At 38.6% G+C, this 19,171-nt stretch overlaps 1 protein-coding gene across 1 annotated transcript in view; it reads right to left on the bottom strand.

The window, feature by feature from the left end:
* Positions 1 to 19,171, bottom strand: part of TRIP12 (thyroid hormone receptor interactor 12) — a gene marked incomplete at its 3' end in the record, with an annotated part of 68,351 nt that overhangs the window by 32,266 nt on the left and 16,914 nt on the right. Inside the window, exons 2-4 of the mRNA XM_010021242.1 lie at positions 11,123 to 11,269; positions 1,396 to 1,521; positions 1 to 399 (exon numbers count right to left, since the gene is read on the bottom strand). The exon at positions 1 to 399 is cut by the window's left edge and continues 422 nt beyond it. Coding sequence (XP_010019544.1) covers positions 1 to 399; positions 1,396 to 1,521; positions 11,123 to 11,220 — 623 coding nt within the window. The remainder of the gene's footprint in view (positions 400 to 1,395; positions 1,522 to 11,122; positions 11,270 to 19,171) is intronic.

Raw genomic sequence — 19,171 nt, 5'->3', positions numbered from 1 at the left:
CCATTTGATTCAGCTTCTGAACCACTCTTTATACAAGACAGATCCTCTGTTCTTTTCCTTTTCTGACTTCGGGAGCTACCAGCAGCTCCACCCTTCCTGGTGTGAGCCTTGCTTGTTGATGGCAATTGTGCAGACTTTGGCTGTTCTTGGTCTAAGTGCCTTCTCTTAGATTTAGTATGTGGCTTACTAGTTTCCAAGGAAGTTTCACTGTGTTGAAGTGCTTTGGGTTTTTTAGCAGAGCTAGGAGAATTGGTCCTCCTGTAATCTGGACTAGCACTGCGTTTAACTCCTCGAGAATTGTCTTTCTTAGGCACTTGCCCCGTTTTTTGCTTTTCTGCAGTACTGACTCTCTCCGGATCTTCTTGTTGTGGTATTAAGCCAGCAGATGAACTACAGCCTCTGTAGAAGTAAGCAGGAACAGTGTTAGTGTTGAACTCAAAAAACCTCACAGTTGCAACAGTTTTGCAAGATAAATGTCAGCATTCTCTATTAATCAAGGAAAGCACAGATAAGAAACACTGTTGATTAAGCTTATACTGAAACAAAAAAAAAAAAAAAAAAAACCAAACCAAACCATGCTTATAAAAGAACAGTCACATTGCAAACCTTTGCTACCATGAGAACCAAAATAAATTGCAACATAAGAAACAGTACACTGATTCTTTATTTTTTTTTTTTTCCTGAGAAAGGTATGAGGCAGCTTGGACAGATTTTAGTATCTGCTTTTGTTTTTATAGATATGGCAAACCAATTGGGAAAAAAAGAAAAAAAAGCCATGAAGCTATTAGCTGAATGTTTGAGAATGCAAATTCCACAAGAGAGTAAGGAACATTCAGTAATGCATAACTAGTCATAACTGTATTCTAGTTCAAGGAAGTCTCTTAATGAAAGGATAGTTTCTCAGCAATCTTGAAATTGAGGTAATGAATCACATACAAAAACGGCAAAATTCTCTTTTATATGATAGAAAACTATTCCAGTCTGTATACAGAAGTGTACTAAGAGCAGACAAAGCACAATCAAGATGATTATCCTGAACACAGGCATACTTCAGATTATCAAATGTGTCAATTTATGTTGGACATTGCTCAAACTTGAGCAATCTTCCCCAACACGAAACAGGGAAAGGGGAGAAAGACCTTGCAAGTATACCAAGACTAGTTATGCAGAAATCATTTCCTCCCCATCACTGATGGAATGCTTAGTTGGTGAATAAGAAAAACAAAACACAAACAGAATGTGAAACACTGAAATATATCCACTGAATGCAACACCTAGATTAGTTTAAATCTGTTAGTCATACATTTTATATGAACTCTGTATGACTAGATATATTATACACAGTTGTGAAGCGCAAAGAACACTGGTTAACATACAAATATGAAGCACAATTACCTTTTAGAAAAGTGTCCCTTGGACTGCTCAGAAGTAGTATTAGACTGCACTTTGGGTGTCTTTGAAATAGATTTTCTACTCTCAGGAGGGCTATGTGCCTTATGTTTTGCCTGCCCTAAATGTGACCTGTCAGTAGAAAGTCAAAACAGAAAGCTATCAGGATTCCAAGATATAGATACAAACCTGTAGGTGGAATTATTTATTTTTCTGGACCACTTAAAAATGTTAGTTTACAGCTTCAACCCTTTCCATATCAACCCCTAACATTAAAGCAATATTTCAAAAGAATCACCTGGAGCAGTTATAAATCACCACCAGCACAACTGTTTTGTAAAGCAAACAATTATTTAGCCATTTTAAATTAATAAAACATCTTCTTACACCTGAGCTGCGTAGATAAATTCGACATTTTCTGGTGTGTGAGATTACTGACCATTAGAAGTTAGCACAGTAAGGCACAAAACTAGAGCACCTGTCAAATACCTTTTCTCAGAAACAAATACTCATCAACCTCAAGATTCCATACATTAAGACTATCCAGTTAGAGTGTTTATAAGTTTCTCTCTTTGTTCTTCAGTTTAAGAAAGTCAAATGCTCAAATGGGAATGCAACCAGTTCACTTAGTAGGAAAGCTCAACCTTGCCAATTATTTTCTGACTGCAGATCCACTAGTTCAAAGGATCAAAAGCTCCCTGGTAACAGCCAAAGAGGAATGAAGAAATGCATTCTACCAATGAAGGCAGTCAGATGAGAGGAAACCTGTGATGTCAGAGAAAGAATAAGTTTCATACAAGTAAGCTACAAGAGGTATTCCAAGCCGCTTTCAGATGCATGCAAAAAATAGTTTAAAAAATAGTTTACTGCATAAGCTCTCACTGGAGAGCAAAGATCATAACATACCATAGATAAAATTTAAGACTTAAGTTACAGCTTCACATATTCCATATCTACTTTCAAAACCAATCAGAATTACCACCTGCAAGACTCAGAAGAGACAGCTCTCATGAGCATTTGAAACAGCATAGTATAAATAATTGCTAAGGCAAGAGACATCTCATTTCTACTTCCCCAGATAAAACATTCTTTAGACTCAGCTGTCACCAGGAGAACTCTACTGCTTATATCCCACTAACCTTCATGAGACCTCCAACCAGCCCACCATTAATGCTGGAAGAAGCAATGTTTCAAAGAACCATCGCTTATATGCTATTAATCTAGGCTATCTAGTCCTTTGAGTTGAGCTATGCAAACATCTTTGAACCATACAAGAGAAGGGGAGAAATGCAGACTTCAGATTTAAGTGCTTTCTACAACCCATGCCCCCAAACACCAAAAATTTGAGACCAAAAGAGTAAGTGGAAGATGTAGAGAAGTTTCACAAGCTTCCATACCTTCTTCCAACCAAATGACAAATCTAGCAGCAAAGGTTGAGCTAAGCCTGCTACTGACCAGAAAGTTTCACCATCCTCTTACGGATTTCAACACAAACTTTAGTAGGAAAAAAGTACCACATCTAACCTAAGTGATAATCACATGATAATTTCCTTAAGAGTCAAAATAGTAAAACTTCAGTAATATGATTGTTTCTCTTGGTAACTTTCCTTCCTCTGTTTTACTTTCAAAGTATTCTTATTCAGTTACTCAAACATGAATGCACCTGGACAAGGTGTCTTCCTGGTTTCAGCTGGGATAGCGTTAATTTTCTTCCTAGTAGCTGCTACAGTGCTGTGTTTTGCCTTTAGCCTGAGAATAATGCTGATGACACACCCACATTTTAGTTGTAGCTCTGTAGCACTTACCCTGATCAAGGACTCTAATGCTCTGCCAGTGAGGAAAGGCATAAGAAAGCAGGAGGGAGCACAGCCAGGACACCTGACCCAAACTAGCCCAAGATATACTCCATACCACATAGCATTATTCCCAGCATATAAAATGGTGGGAAGGCCCAGATCACTGCTCAGGTCAGGCCAGATTATCAGTCAGCAGGTGGTAAGCAGTTGCATTGTGCATCACTAGTGTTTACTGGGTTTGTTTTTCCTTCCTCCTTTCCCCTTTTAGTTTGATATTCTTCCCCCTTGTTATTTCCCTTATCATTATTAGTAGCAGTAGTAGTTTTGTGCTTTAGTTATTAAGCTGCTCTTATCTCAGCCCACAGGTTTTACATTTTTACAATTCTCCTCCCTATCCCACCCAGGGAGGAGGGAAGGGGAGTGAGCGAGCAGCTGCGTGGTTCTGAGTTACCAGCTGGGCTTAAACTACAAAAAAATAAATCTAAGAGCATAACAATCTGAAAAGATTAACAGCATCTTCTGCAAATTACTCAAGTAATCTGTTTTTATTTCTTATAATAGAAGAAATAATTTTTACTATCAAAAGCAAGTGAAACAAAACAGATCTCTAGCTCACAATAGGAAACTCCAAGGTAAACTTGGGAACCTTTCATCTAATCCTGAGTGTTTGGATTTCCCTTTTCCCAACAAAAGATTAAGGCGTGAAATGTAATTTTCCCCTTGAAATGTTTTTATTATGGGAGTAACAGAAGTTGTTACATAATTTACACTTGGCAGGAATCTCATTTTTCATGTAAGCTAATCAATCAGGGTTCATTTATTCTGAAGTATATTTTTAAAGGTTATTTTCACTTAAAGATTTTTGGTTTGCTTTAATTAGAACTGTATTCAACTTCATGCTTTAAGTAATCACACAAATAATTTAAGAACTTTTCAACTAAAATATGGCTAAAGGAATACATCAAAACATCAAGTATTAAAATCAGGCACTGAAGAGTTTCCACTTGTTCCAGGCTTCCCCCCTTTCACCTTTATTCCCCCTTCAGGTTCTTACAAGCTTTACAAACATGCTTTCATACCATTGTCCAATTTATGTGGACCAAGACAACTACAACCATGTCCTAGGGACTGCAAACACTCTATCATGCAGGTTGTGTTTATTTTATTTTCTTTATTCATCAAACTAACCACAGAAATAACACAGCCAGAGCAGAAAGGTTACACTAGAAACATAAATAGGGAGTCAATAGTGATGAGGATTTGTTTATTATTATTTAATTTTTAAAAACCTATTGTAGTCTCACTTCTCTTGAGTTTAATGATTCACTTGCATGTGTTGCAAAAAGAAGGTATAGAAGACGAGCAAATCTGCGTGCAGTAGCATATCTGTTAAAAGGAGCATGACATTAACTCCCCTTCTCCAAGATTTACATGACTGACGACAAGCAGACTGACGGTTTGGAGAGACTGCAGGATTAAGTTAAAAGAACTTCAACCAACAAGTATCATTGTCCCAGTTTATATTAAGGCTGTGACAGCTTGCTTAAGGTTTTGTTAAAAGTTAACTTACAAACAAAGATAGCTAGAATACTTGAGCAAGAAACAAAAGGAGTAACGCTTGCAGAACTAAGTGCTATGAAAGGTACATGAGCAGTCAGAAGATTGATTCTTGTTCAAGATTATAATCTACCTGTACTTTAGGCCATAATTCAAGGCTTTTAACTCATAACTTACCTACTTACAAGCTCTTTATTCTTTTCCATTAATGTATCATTCATTCAGAAGCTTCACTTAAACCAATATTCCAGCATCAAGCATTTTGAGAGGCTGCTCCTCAATATTGATGAAAAATGGTAAGTATTTAAGAGCTTGAGTTTGTCCATTTCAAGTTGCAGGGGCAGGTACAGGAAGACTGAGTACTAGGCTGCACCTTCAATTGTTGCTTTGGGGTTTTTTGTTTGCTTTTTTTTCCTTCTTTATTTCCTTCCCTTCTCCCCTCCCCACCCCCTTCTTTTTTATGCTTTGGTTTGGTTGTTTTTCTGGGGGGTTTTCCCCGCAACTTAAAGACAGTTTCATAAACCATCCCAAGGTTTCACTCAACTGGACAAAGCTGTCTGCTGATACACAATTTAATTCACAGTCAGTTTAGAGTAACACGCATACCTAAGTTGACAAGTGACCCACCATTTAGTTTGCAGTGTTTATATAAACAGCCCTTAGCCTTCCTTAGCAAAACCATAATAAAGAGCTAACTAAAACCTGTCCTCAAAGAGTTACTCAATGCATATTAAAAAAACCATACCTTTTGAAGTTTGTTAATAAATGAAGTGTTTCATCTAAGTCATGCTCCTCAGCAGCTGAGGTATTAAATGTTTCCAAACACGAAGTCTACAAAACTGAACACCCTTTTACTTCTGTAAAATGCAGGATTTTAAAAAAGGCAATAGCACGCATGAAGTAGGCTGTGCAAAAAGCCCTACTTTCTCTCCTCAGAAACAGTTCACTTGTCTTATCCATAGACCCAAACATTAAATTTAGTTTATGCACAAGTCTCAGTTAGGATGTTAACATTATCATATTATCAAGACTAGTCCAAAACCAAATCTTGTTTAGAAGATAAGCAGTATAAGTGACAAAAACATTCTTATCATAGAATTGTTAGGGTTGGAAAGGACCTTGAGATCATCTAGTTCCAACCCCCCTGCCATGAGCAGGGACACCACACACTAAACTATGTCGCCCAAGGCTCTGTCCAGCCTGGCCTTGAACACCTCCAGGCTTGGAGCATTCACACCCTCCTTGGGCAACCCATTCCAGTGCCTCACCACCCTCACTGTGAAGAACTTCTTCCTTACATCCAACCTAAGCTTCCCCTGTTTAAGTTTAAACCATTACCCCTTGTCCTACCACTAGAGTCCCTAATGAAGAGTCCATCATTGGTTTATCATTTGGAAAAGGACAGTCCAAAGTGGTTTTGAGATTCTGCTTATAACTTATATTCTCTCTCCAGTTAAAGATTTTTGCCTTCTATCTCAAATGCACAAAACTGAAATTCTGAAAACTTAGGATTTTTATATGTTATCATACTTTCATACACAACTGCAACAGCATAGCAGTCATTTATGTCAAATATCCTACTGAGATACTGTTCCTAAAGATTTCAGAAGTGACAATATGCATATTAAAAAAATAAGTGCCACTGTCATTTCATGCCACTAAAATATTTAAAAAGTTTGCAGCAGTAGGAAGTAGTTCTAGTACATAAGACCACTTCCATTACTCCATATCAATACACTGAAACATTGCTCACAATTGAAAGGAGTAGTCAACTGTACCACTTTCAGAAAAGAACTTACTGTGTGCCTCACAATATAGCTTCCAAATTGCTCCCATTCAAAGTAAATACTATGGCATCACTGGGAACTTAAGCCACAAAGGCACAATTCTTCAACACACATGGTGACAATGTAGATACAGAGTTTAAAAAGTGACAGTAAGTACCTTCCACCCCCTCCTCCTGCCCCCAAGAAAAGAGTGCTCTCATTAATGCATCTGCTTCCCACTCTTCTGTGGTTTACTGCTGCAAAGGGATGCTTTAGCATTATTACTGCTTCTTTACAAACCTGCAAACAGTCATCCTTCAGTGGAAAGTGCTGGAAGTGATAGTTCAGACAAGAGTTTATGCTGTACAATTAGGAAGGTGCCATCATAACTGTAACTGTAATTAGAAGGATAACACTGAATACTTTGCAATCTGGTAGTAAGGCCATTAAGAACTGTAATATCCACAAGAGCAGAAAGTCATCCAAAGCACAAAGTTATTTCAACATCAGTACTGACAACAGGAAGTGAAGAATCACGTTAGTCCAACTTCACTAAGACCAGTTTGATTATGTGCATATATGGGGGAGAAAACAGTTCACCAGTTATAAGTCTGTTTTCAAACACACCCTTTGCTTCCATTAGAGAAAAGCACACATCACAGATACCAAGTTCCCTTCCAATTTGTGCTGCAACAATCATCTTGCACTATCTGTGAGCCTCTTTAAAAAAAGAAAACACGAAAACCAACAACAAAAAAACCACACAAACAACAAAACAAAACCAAAAAAAATCACCCCAAAACACCCACGCAAATGTAAAAATCAAGCACTCAAAGCTCATATCAAGTTACTGTGTTGAGTGTGCAACTGCTGGTAAAACTCCAGCAGAACACACATCATGGGCTTTCCCCACTCATTTTGACTGCAAGTACTGATGTTATTATGGTGAGATTAAATAAACCCAGCCTAGACAAAAAAGGGTTTGCACTGTCACTTCCACATTAAGCCAAATCTGACAGTATGTCACAGGAGGAAGATTACAAGCATTTATGCTTTACATACTAGACCAGAGAGGAGTTTGGAATTTCCCAAGTCTTCAGGCAAGCAAACCAGCAAGTTAAACTGATGAAGTTTTAACAGAAGACCTTTAAGCTGCAAAAGGGTCAAAGACTTCATATAGAAGGACATGCATTAGCATTTCATCTTCGAAGTGATACCATCCTCCAGCCTCTCTCCTTACTTTTTGACACCTTACTCAACCCAAGCCTAACGTAGTGTTCACTCCACTTGGAGCATAAGATACAGAGGCAAAGCAAAGACTATTGCAAAGCCATTTGACTATACAACCATGCACTTACATTAGAACAGTTGACTTCACATCACTCTGAAATTACAGTACAAGTGACAAACTGCACAAACACTAAGTTTTTTGTCACTTATTTTGTATTTTGAAAGTGCGTGCACCTTAGCCACAAGAAAGCTTTAAGAAAAAAGCTGTTGCATTTCCAGCATTTAGAAATGCTATTTATACAAAGAAGAAATGTAATCAAGTACACAAGTTCAGACAGTACTGAAACTTGTCCTTGCTTGAAGGGATATGATTGCATATCTCTGACCAAAATGAAGTAACCTTCTCCAACACTTCAGAAGGTGTGGCCCTTAAGTTTGCTTATAAACTTTGTGGCTAATTTTAGGCATGAAGCAACAACCTCCTATCCCTACACAGTACTAGGTTTTTGTGGGGTTGGGATTTTCTTCTTTTGAGTGTGTGTTTGTATATCGGTTTTGTTTGGGGTTAAGAAACACATGGATCTAGTAAAGTGACTGAATAAAATCTCATACTGTCTGTACAACCACATTAACAAGTAGTGCAGATCAACGGACAAAATCATAAAGCAAAACAGCTGCCATTAAGGACCAATGTCCACCAGTTATACATTTTAATGATTTCTACTTCAAAGCAGAGCAGACTTCAACCACACGTGACCAGGATGCAGCAGCTGCTTTCACAGAGCACAACTTCCAGTTTACTTTGATCCAGAAAGATTCCAATTCAAAGTTCTTCAAGACTATTTCATGTTAGCCAAAACACAGTAGGTAAGGATGATAGATTCGCTTCAAAAGAACATTCTCAATTCCAGTTAAAAAACTAACACAGATACATCCTAAGTCCACAGGGGTTTTTTGCACAATAGAAGCATATTATTGAAACTGTTCTTTCCACAGTTTGTTCATTCTGTTTAAATTAATTTACAGCTGAAATTGAAGAGTTTAACTTTATGGATGACAAATGTGAAAAAGACTAGAAGTAAGTTAGTGTCCCAAGTGTTCCAAAAAAGCTAATGTAAGAAAAGGTGTGTTTGGTTGAAGAGGAGGGAGGAGAAAGGGAGGTTATTGCCTGCTTCCCTCCCCTCCCAAATGTAGCAGCCAAAAAGCAGTGTCGATCACCAGGGCACAGAAAGGCTTAATGAAGAAGGTACATCAAGCTGTGAACTCTCAACCCTCCTATGTACTATGCTCCTATGCTCCTATAGCAGAACTAGAACATACTATGCCACCTCATGTGAGGAAGGATTAGTCCTGAGGTTTGTGTCTACAGCCAGGCAACCAGAGACAGAGCAACTGTTATCAAGAGCCTGTCTCTCTCCATTTAATCTACAACATTTTCAAGGACCTGATAGATCTGTCTTACATTGTTCCTTGCACAATAGCCATTTCTGCCCAGCAGCTTACTAAAGAGAAAACACAGAAGACAGTAAAAGAAACCAAATTCATTATGAAGTTTATATTAACCAGCATGCTTTATGCAGGCCTTTTATATTCTTTGCCAGCCAAAAATGCTTGTTCAGAGATAAAAAAATCAGGGAAGGTCCTGTTCTACAGAGCCTGCATTGTTAAAGAGAACTGTAAGCTTCCATCCTCTTCACTTAAGCAAAGAGCTTTGGTTCTGATAAAGGTCCTAGTTCAGGAGCACAATACACTCTTGCTCATGGAATTCTGACACACACAGCAAATTTGAGGAGGTCCAGTCATTTAAGACAAGTTGCATATTGAATCACTGTGTGATAGCTTAAGTAACAGATCACAATACCTCAAAATACCAGAAGAGTAACTTTCTTGCAAAGAAACCAGTGCTACCCCTAAAATTCTTCAATTTGTTTGACTCGCTGTAGAGGTCTCTCTGGCATTCTGCTGTAAAATCTGAATAAACAGTAGATATCTGAAGAACAATCCCCACCCCAAGCCCAAATAACTGGGCTCTAGTTTTTTATTCTAGGAAGAGGATTACTAATCTCAGGTCAAATTCAGTGTAAATGGAAAGAGCTCACAGGGCAATATCCAACTTAAACACCCATTCAGATGTAGAGATAACATAGAATGGAATGAAGGGCTCACCATGTCACTATGTCTCAGTTAAAGAAGGAGTATTCTCTATAAACAATTCTAGCTTGCAAAATAATCAGCTACACAGGGCAGCGACTTCCTCCTCATTATGCTACAGAAGCCCAGGAGAGAAGTCTTGTGTTTATCATCTGCTTTTCCACTTGTGCAGTAGTAGATTGGTTTAGAAAGAGTGAAGCTGCCTTTTGCAGATTGAATTATTCCCTGCAAGGTTCCTTAGAGGAACAGCTAGCATCCTTCATCCATTCCACAGTGACCTTGTTCTCAGACTTTGTATTAGCAAGAAATACACCGTGTCTTCGTTATACATTATAGCCCGATTTCTTAATAGTAAAAAAAAAAAATCTTATTTTGTGCCACTGACCTGCAGTACTTTAACACTCTTATACCCAAAAAACAGAAGAAAAAAAAAAAAAACCCACACACACAAAAAAACCCCCAAGATACACATATTTGAACGACTGCACCAGTAACACCTCTGAGGAAGCAGAATATAGACAGATGCTTCCTACTATGATACTATAACCTTTTTTCATTAGATTAATATTATAACAAAATTGAAGGAAGACCTATCCATAGGAGTTCCAGTCAGATCAATACTCTTAGTTCTTTAAAGGACACAACAATATTATACAGCCAGCATCCAAAGAAAAGTTTCAAGGATCACCTTTGTTCTGCATTGTAGAGGCATTGCTTACAGAACATATACAATTTGGTCCTCTTGGTCACTAGCACAAATGTATTAAAAGGATGGCAAACCTTTTGTTCCTGAATTATTCAAAAGCTGCACTGGATTAATATAAAGTACAAGGGAACAGAGAGGTGGCAGTTATTCAGTCTTCTCTAATAGAGACACCTTTTTTTTTTTTTCCTCAGATTACACATATCAGACTTCTCTCCCCCCCCTTTTTTTTTTGTTATCAGGGAAGGAAGAGGCAAAAGGAATTTACTACTACCTGTGATTTGCGGAATGTAGCTCAGTTACACTTATTCTCCATAGGTCTACTACTACTACTCTAGCTCAACATGCATGACAAAGTTATCCATGTCTTCATCCCATGCAATGACAGTACAGATAGCATTTCAGGGGCAAGAAGTTTTTAAACAAGTTTCAGTGCTTAGAATGGAGGATAGAAAACATCATTCTTTTATTAAATAGCATCAATCTTGCTTTTACACATTAAAACACACTCACACACACAATAGCCATACCTTCCTCCTACTGCGTCGTCTTGCGGCTGGGCCCCAGCAGTGTTCCTCTGTGAACGTCGCAGTGACCCCCCTGGATTGTTATTAGGCCGGTTGGACATTGGCACCTCTCTCCTGAAGGGACATACCCTTTCTAGACACTATCATTCACTGAAAGACAAGAGAGAGGTCATAAGAGACTTGGCATGAAGCTCACAGCCATTCCTCAAGAGGCAAATATTGTTTACGACAAAAACCTTTGAACAATTTTTAGTGAAGACACATGGATCAAGATCCTTCTCAAGAATCTTTAGACCTTTAATACAGAGCAACCAGTTCTCAATATATATACACCATACAGATGATCTGTTGGACTAGATATCCTTTAAAAGGTCCCTTCCAACCCAAACTATTCTATAATGACATGCTGCTTTTCTCACAGGCTTTTATAATTATTTGAAGGAGACAACTGCAATTTAAGATGACCTCTGCCTGTTCACACTAAGTAAAAAACACACCAACTAGTAAGACTCAATGCCTGATAGAAAATAATAGTATTTAAGCATTTTAACCTTCACTGTGGGAGATTACAACGCCAGTTTCAGGAATAAACAGCAATATCCAAAAGATTACACAAGTAACTAGTTTGTTTTTAAAACAGCTTCTTTCTCTAGACAGATTTATTCAACTTCCATTTGCGTAAAGATACATAGTAATTCAGGAAAAGAGATTTAGCTATATAAGCAAGTTCTTGCTCACCAGAGCTTAGTTAGTGGGAAGAGGTATTTGAGTCAGAAGAATTAATGAGTGACACAGTCTAAAAAAAAAAAAAAAAAAAAAAAAAAAAAAAAAAAAAAAAAAAAAAAAAAAAAGAAAAATAAAAAAAAATTAAAAAAAAAATCAATGTGATGGCTTGGTATTACTACTTGCGGAATTGCTTTGTGACTGCTAGGGATCTACACATTATTTTGGTAGTTATTTATAGAACACTAACATAACACCTAGCTGCAGGCATCAGAAACAGAGGTCTTTCAGGATCAAGCCTCACTTTTAGGCAAAAGGAAAATAACCCAAGTTTAAGAACACAATAGTCTATATGCTGATTCATTATATCTATAGCACAGTAAACAAGAAGTCTGCCAGGAAAAAGTTTAAAACATTTCAGCTGCAGATAACTAAGGCTCAGTTCAAATTTAAATGCCTCCAATAAAATAATTCTCAAGACCTGGCATTGTCAGTAAAGCCAGACAATACTTCACTATATTTATTCTTCTCAAAAAGCCTTACAGAATGGAATATAAGGGAGTGGTAGGGGAGGAGGGGGATCCTAAATTATTCCATTTTACTGTAGGCCATAAGAAACCAGGACATAAACTGGTATTACGCAAACCATTATCTCACACACCTAGTACAATGCCAAAAGGAACATACAGACAATCAAGACACCTGCACAGCACACATAGTAATCAGGATTCTGCTAGCTCAGATCCAGTCTTGTTACACTGTAATGATGTGGCCTAGTATTGAAAGCTCCCAGTTAGCATTCCAGAAATATTTTAAACAAGCTCCAGGAATCAAAGAATAAAAGTTAGGCAGTATCGCTCCCCATCCTAATCCCAGGAGTCGAAAGCATCTTTTGAAAGTTCTTACGTTCTTTCCACTAAGAGGTCCAACACAGCAGCAGACAGCAAAAGCCTAAAGTAGGATTGATTAGCAAACCACTGTCTTTACCTTATGCTTAGAAACTTGAAAGAATCTAAGTTGAGCACAAAATACACAATCCCACAAAATAGAGTTGTTCAACAAACCTCACAACTAAAAGGTCTTGATGTCTGGGAAGTTCAGAAAGCTGTAAACCCTACTCCTTAAAAGCTAAGCTTTCCCTCTTCGTGACTATTTTCCTTATCCTAACTCCTTATTCATGGCAAATATTCCCACCAGCTTTCCAGTAACGCATGACACCTTCAGTCTACAACTTCTGATACTTCAGAGCACAAAAAGATTTACAGTGGAATGGAAAAAGCCTGCTATAGCTGGAAATTATGACAGCTTGCTTGTACAGGCAGATTAGTCAGGTTGAGGAGAGCACAAATGGTAGCATTCTCTTCAGAGTACACTACAGATGGCAAGACAAGTAGCCTAGCATTAACTATGCTGAAAGGTGATCAAGGTTCCAACACTACCTAGGGGGTCCAGCTGAAGTCAATCACAGACACTCAAATGCTATTATGCATTTTCTACTTCTTTATATTCAAACACAAAATGGAGAGAAAAAAAAAACCAAACCCACACCCCAAAACAAACATCTCTTCATAAGCACCAGCAAGCAGGCACATTCTGTGCATTTTCTGAAAGAAGGGACTAGTGTCCTCTACAAAGGCCAACCGAGGCTGAAATTGGGTCCTCATGTCAAACTAGCAGTCACACTACGGCATGGTTGCCATTATCTATTGTATCACCTCGTACTGACTGTAGGAATGCGCATTCCAGCAGGTTTCATGCTGCAAAAGAATCAGTGCTCACTCTACAGCTCTGCTAGGTCAGTCACATGTCTTTCTACCTAGCACCAGTACAGGGGCTCCTCCACCAAACGCAAAGAGAGTTAGGTTGAAGAAAACATCACACAAGCAGCTCTGGTGCTGTCTAGGGAAACTTCAGTTTAGTATTTATCTGTCTGGGTCAGCCAGCCATTTTAAGTGGTCTGTGCTTAGAAGTTATTCAGCACAGTGTGTTGTCATATTTTCAGCTGTGTAGAAGAATGAAATGGCAGCTGTTTTATCCTGTAAGGCATCTGTCAAGTTGAGATGATGTCCAGAGTTATCTTCTTTATTGAAACCTCTCAACTTAACTGCATTTCTTATTGTATAGCGCGTAACCATATGACTCCCAGTTTGCCTTTAAATATAACGCTGCTTCATGATTCAGCTATGACCTTTAACATTAAAATATTAACTTAAGTCTCACTGCAAGTATATAAAGCCACACAATACCATGTGCCCAGTTAGTCTAGTGGGGGGGGGGGGGGGAACAAAAAAAAAAAAACAAAAAACCCAGACTTGTACCTCGTTTTTTAAACTCTGGTGGGGGGGGCGGGCGCAAACAAACAAAAACAAAACAAAAAAAAAACAACAAAAAACAACAACCAACTTTTCAGTGGGTCACAACTGTCTTCCACATGCTACAACAACAAGAAAAGAGCCCCAAGGATCCTAAATTTGAACTTTCTCTTTCAGACTTGTCCCTCCACCTGCAAGCCTCACTACCAGCACTTGGCTTATTCTTCCCCCTCTTTAGATAATTCAACTCAAAGAAGTCACACAACCCAGTAGATTAGCTGAATGTGGCAGCGCAGCCCTGTCACATTTTAAGACAATCTCCTCAACTACAGGCATTTTCCCACACTCCCAACAAGAAAAGCACAACTGTACAGACCTCCATGCTTCAGTTGACAACAGACTTTGCAATTTGCGAATTCTCAGTTCAGGTCCTCCTCTAGCATGAAGCTTTGTAAACAAGCCATTTTAGCTAATGTTTCACAACTCCATATACCTAGCTGTAATGATGCCAAAGCACTGGCCCACTGATGCTGTCCTCATAAACAGAGTCTTTTGATTGAGGATAAATTCTAAAACCCAGCATTTTGAATAAACCTACAACACGTCTTCTGAAAATATCTAACAGCACTGGCATATAATTGTTATTACACTGCATAGTATTCTTGAGTTTCAGTAAAAACTTCGACTACCATTAACAGTGCTCTTTGTTACTGTACAGGAAAGGAACTAGAGCTCATTTCTACAGACCTATTACAAACACTATGGCTAATGTATAGCTAACATCATTTAGAGAGGTTCCACAACTTGCCATGAAGCCTTTACCTTTCTTCTCATGGGAAAGCCAATAGGAAGAGACTGACACTTTTCCACATCTTGAAAGCATGAAATAGACAACTACAGAACAAGCCTGTATTGGCTTTTACTTAACTGAAATCACCACAGTTTACAGGGAATTCCTTCAGGGAAGGAATCGCCTGTTGCAATGTAGGATACAGAGAGAAAAAGAGAGCAAGTAAACTGAAGAACTCCAGTAGGCTCTAGGGACACTAACAGTGTAACAAGACACACCAGTAACAACCCCTGTAAAAATGGAATTGAACCCTCTCACAAGAAAAATGCATTCCTCATCCTCTACATGGATGAGCTCTAGAACTTTTTTGTTTGGGGGGGGCGTATCAGTTTTTTGGTTTTGGAAGGTGTTTTTCAGCTCTTAGTAAGAGTCTTGGTAGTACAAGAAACTCTTAGGCTTTTACACTCCAATTTCCTGAATATTTAAGGATATACCTAGCACCTCTGCCTATAATACTTCTTAATACCCATTAGAAGCTTAAAGTTGAGCTAAGCACACTGGTCACTATACTTCTCTTTTTTACCTTGGCCCCAAAAACAAGTGCCTTTCTAAATGCTGCTGCAGCAATCCAGCTTTTCAAAATTGCAAAGACTTACTGTCCTGAAGTCAGTATTAGGCAAAACAGAGGAAGAAGGAAAAGACAGGAGGATGTTTATATGCCTGGTAAGTTCAGAACATTTTCTTCCAGAAAGTTGCACATCTTGCCAGCCAGAACAGAATTTAGCATACTTTTTAGAAAACATTAAGTCTAAGACTTCTAATTTATATTTCTTCACTTCAATATAAACAATATTAATTTACTTGACCAACTCTATATGTGATAAATGTAGTCAGTTAAGGTAGAAGCAACATTGTAAATACATAAGGATACAATGCATTTAAGAGTTGAGACTTTAATTGCAAGTAAGCTGAAGAACTTAGTGCATATGGTTTAGTAACTAGTAAATTGGTCTGGACCTATATTACTTAAATTAAAACTGATCTCATAGCTACACCTCATTTTTGCTCACTGCTCACAAAGTTCTCCTCATTTACCTGCAAACATACACACCTATCTGCCTGACTTGCAAGCAAGCACTTGCAACCACTCATTCAATTACTTCTACTGCACCAGCTGACTCAAATACATTAGGATGACTTTTTAGACCAGTTAGTTCCTTTAAGCTGAGTCTCATGCAGCTGACTTTGGCACAACATTCTTCCTCACTGTACTCTTGAAATTGAACAGTTATCCACTTGCCCAGTTCTTCCACTGCAGCCCTCAGTCCCAAACAGAAATTTCATGTCAAAGCTCCATGCAGGCAGAAACTTGTATTTTCAGTGTAGCTGCCTCATGCCCCTTCTGCTTGTATAATAGTTCATGGAATAACTTTGGGAGTGGGTAGAACAACATACTGAAGATTTCTGGAAAAACTTTCCTGTTACATCTCCCAAATTCTCATCATCCCTCCTTCCTTACTGACAGCAAATTTCTACACACAAACAAGGGAAAAAGATACTGTCCCGTGAGCTGTAAGATGCTGTACAGTAAGGTGTATGGGTTTTGGCTGTGTTCATGCAAATCCTGGATTACTCAGATTCATGAAAGCATTGAACCTTAAGGAATTACAAGTGCTTCTTCGAAAACAAACAAACACAAGAAAAGTCCAACACAACACACCAATCAAACCCTACACACAAATACATGCACAGATGAACTAACTAGAACAAATTCAGTACATATAGAAAGTCTTCAGGACAAACAAGATTTTACAGTCTCCTAGTATTATAGTATTACCTCACTGCTAGGAAGACAGACAGGTAAATTTCTTCTTAAAACAAGCATGTCAAGTGCTAAGGAAAGAGATTTCTACACTCTTTCAAGCACAAACTTAAGCAATTCTACATGCACATTTGTCAGTTCTCTTAGAAGACATTAGTAAGATATCGGTAAGACAACAAGCAGAATTTAACAGCATATAGAGGCAACCTCCTCTTCAAACCAGATGCCTTCTTGATTCAGGGTTCAACTGGAGTACAAGAGTTAAAATCACATAAAAAGCCATGGCTGGAAAGGATTGCAAGATCATCTGGTCCAACCTCCTGTTGAAAGTAGGACCTTTGATTAATTTAAAGATCTTTCACTCTGCTAAGAAATGACAATTTCCAACCATGATGACAAGATATATTCTGAGTTCTGAGCAACAGCAGAAAGGCAAAGGGTGAATCATGAGAGATACCCCGAAGAAAGGGAAAAGAAGAAAACCTCTAATCACGAGTTAGGTAAGACATCAAAACAACATGGCAGGTACAAACATATGCAAAGAAGACACTAACAGACTACCAGAAAATAGTATTTTCAACAGAAGCATTTGATAAGTAGTGATGCAACAGATATCAGTTAAAGTAACCCAAGATCTCAGATCTGTGTATATCTCCAGGTGTGCAAGGACACATTCTCCATCACTCCCAAGGACCATCATTCTGAGAAGTAACAACTCTGGCCCTGCAATCATGTATAGCTCAGAGAGCGCTCCCTCCCATTCAGTTCCTCAAAAACACAATCCAGTAACCTGGACCAAGATGAAGTGAGCAAAATGGGCCTGTAAGCTGTAAATATCAACAAGTCCTGTCACTGAAGACATAGGACTAGCTCACACATCCATTTTTACACTGGGTAACTTCAGACAATACATAAGCTGCTAGCCAGAGACAAGTCTAACAAAAAAAAAAAAAAAACCACACAAAAAAAAAGGTATGGATAACGGATACTGCAGACAACTACTTCTCAATTACCAGTAGGCCGTAAATACACTCAAGCTACAAGCTCCACAGGGGGCAGAGGGAGAGAGGGATCACGAGGGCGAGAATCACAGAATCAACCATGTTGGAAAAGACCTCTAGCATCAAGTCCAACCATTACCCCAGGACTGCCAAGTCCACCACTAAACCGTAACACTGAGGGCCTCATCTACACATTTTTATTTTTTTTTCCTAAAACACTTCCAGGGAGTGTGACTCCACCACTTCCCTAGGAAGTGGTAAATTAGTAAAGGAACAGGAGTTACCCCCGTTCGACTCACTGACTTTGCAACAAACAGCCATCAGAAGATTATGGCAACTTTTGGGCCTTGCTACATCAGAAAGAAGTCAGCTTTCCTTTGCAGTCTTTCAAGAGCTTAGACATTGCCTAGCCTTCCAGCTGAGACAGTGGCAATGCAGAAGGCTGCCTTCACAGAATCAGCAAAACCAATGGCTAGGAACTTGAAAGGATATAAGCACCATGTTAAGATCCGCTAGACTGCATCTATACACACATGTCTATAATGACAAAGATTAGGAAAAGAAAGTCTTAGCATGGAAGAGAAAAGTAGAAGTGCTAAAAATATCTTCATTTGTGATCTCATGGTTCAGAATTAGGGGAAACTATACTGCCAATTGGCAGTTAGATTATCGTTGCCTCAAACTGAAGATTTACAAGTTCTCACAGTAGATTCTCACACTGAAAATGCCTCTTTAAAGATGCACAACACTGCTCACTAGAGGAATGCCCAGGTTGTTAGAACTGCGTGATTCAACAGGTTATACATGCCATGACCCCAGGAAGCAAAGTAGCACCCTTACCTACTGACTTCTACCCGGCGAAAGGACTGTAAGATAGCTGTGCAAAAGATACCATAGCTTGAGAACATGTAGTCAGGGGAACTCAGAGGTCAAGTACTGTTCAAGGAAAAATCTAAACAAATGCTATTACATGCTCCAGTGTCGATAAGAATAGTTCTGTGACAGTGGAAAGACATTCTGAGTTGCAAAAGCTGAAGAGTCTCCCCTGCCTCAAGATCAGTTGAAGGCTGAGACTGCAGAGACCTTTTGCTGGGCCTGATATGGAAAAGCAAACCAAAGACATATTCTGTGACCTGGAGAAGCTTAAAATCTGGTTCCATAATGATTACCAAGACCTGTAACCCACCACTGGTTTAGAAGGAAAACAGTGGATTGGTCTACACGCCACAACCAGAATCCCAGCAAATCCTTTTGGACTGTATCAAAAAACAAAATATCAAACAGGGCACTATTCCAAACTACAGACAAGCACAGGCACCACTGGTAGATGGCTTTATAACCAGCCACCAGTACAACTGACTGTTCAAGAATCTAAACATCTCAAGAACTAAGAGAAACCTATGG

This window comes from Nestor notabilis, unplaced genomic scaffold, assembly GCF_000696875.1.
Source record: "Nestor notabilis isolate BGI_N333 unplaced genomic scaffold, ASM69687v1 scaffold659, whole genome shotgun sequence".
Lineage (NCBI taxonomy): Eukaryota > Metazoa > Chordata > Aves > Psittaciformes > Psittacidae > Nestor > Nestor notabilis.
This window is presented reverse-complemented; position numbering and strand designations above follow the sequence as displayed.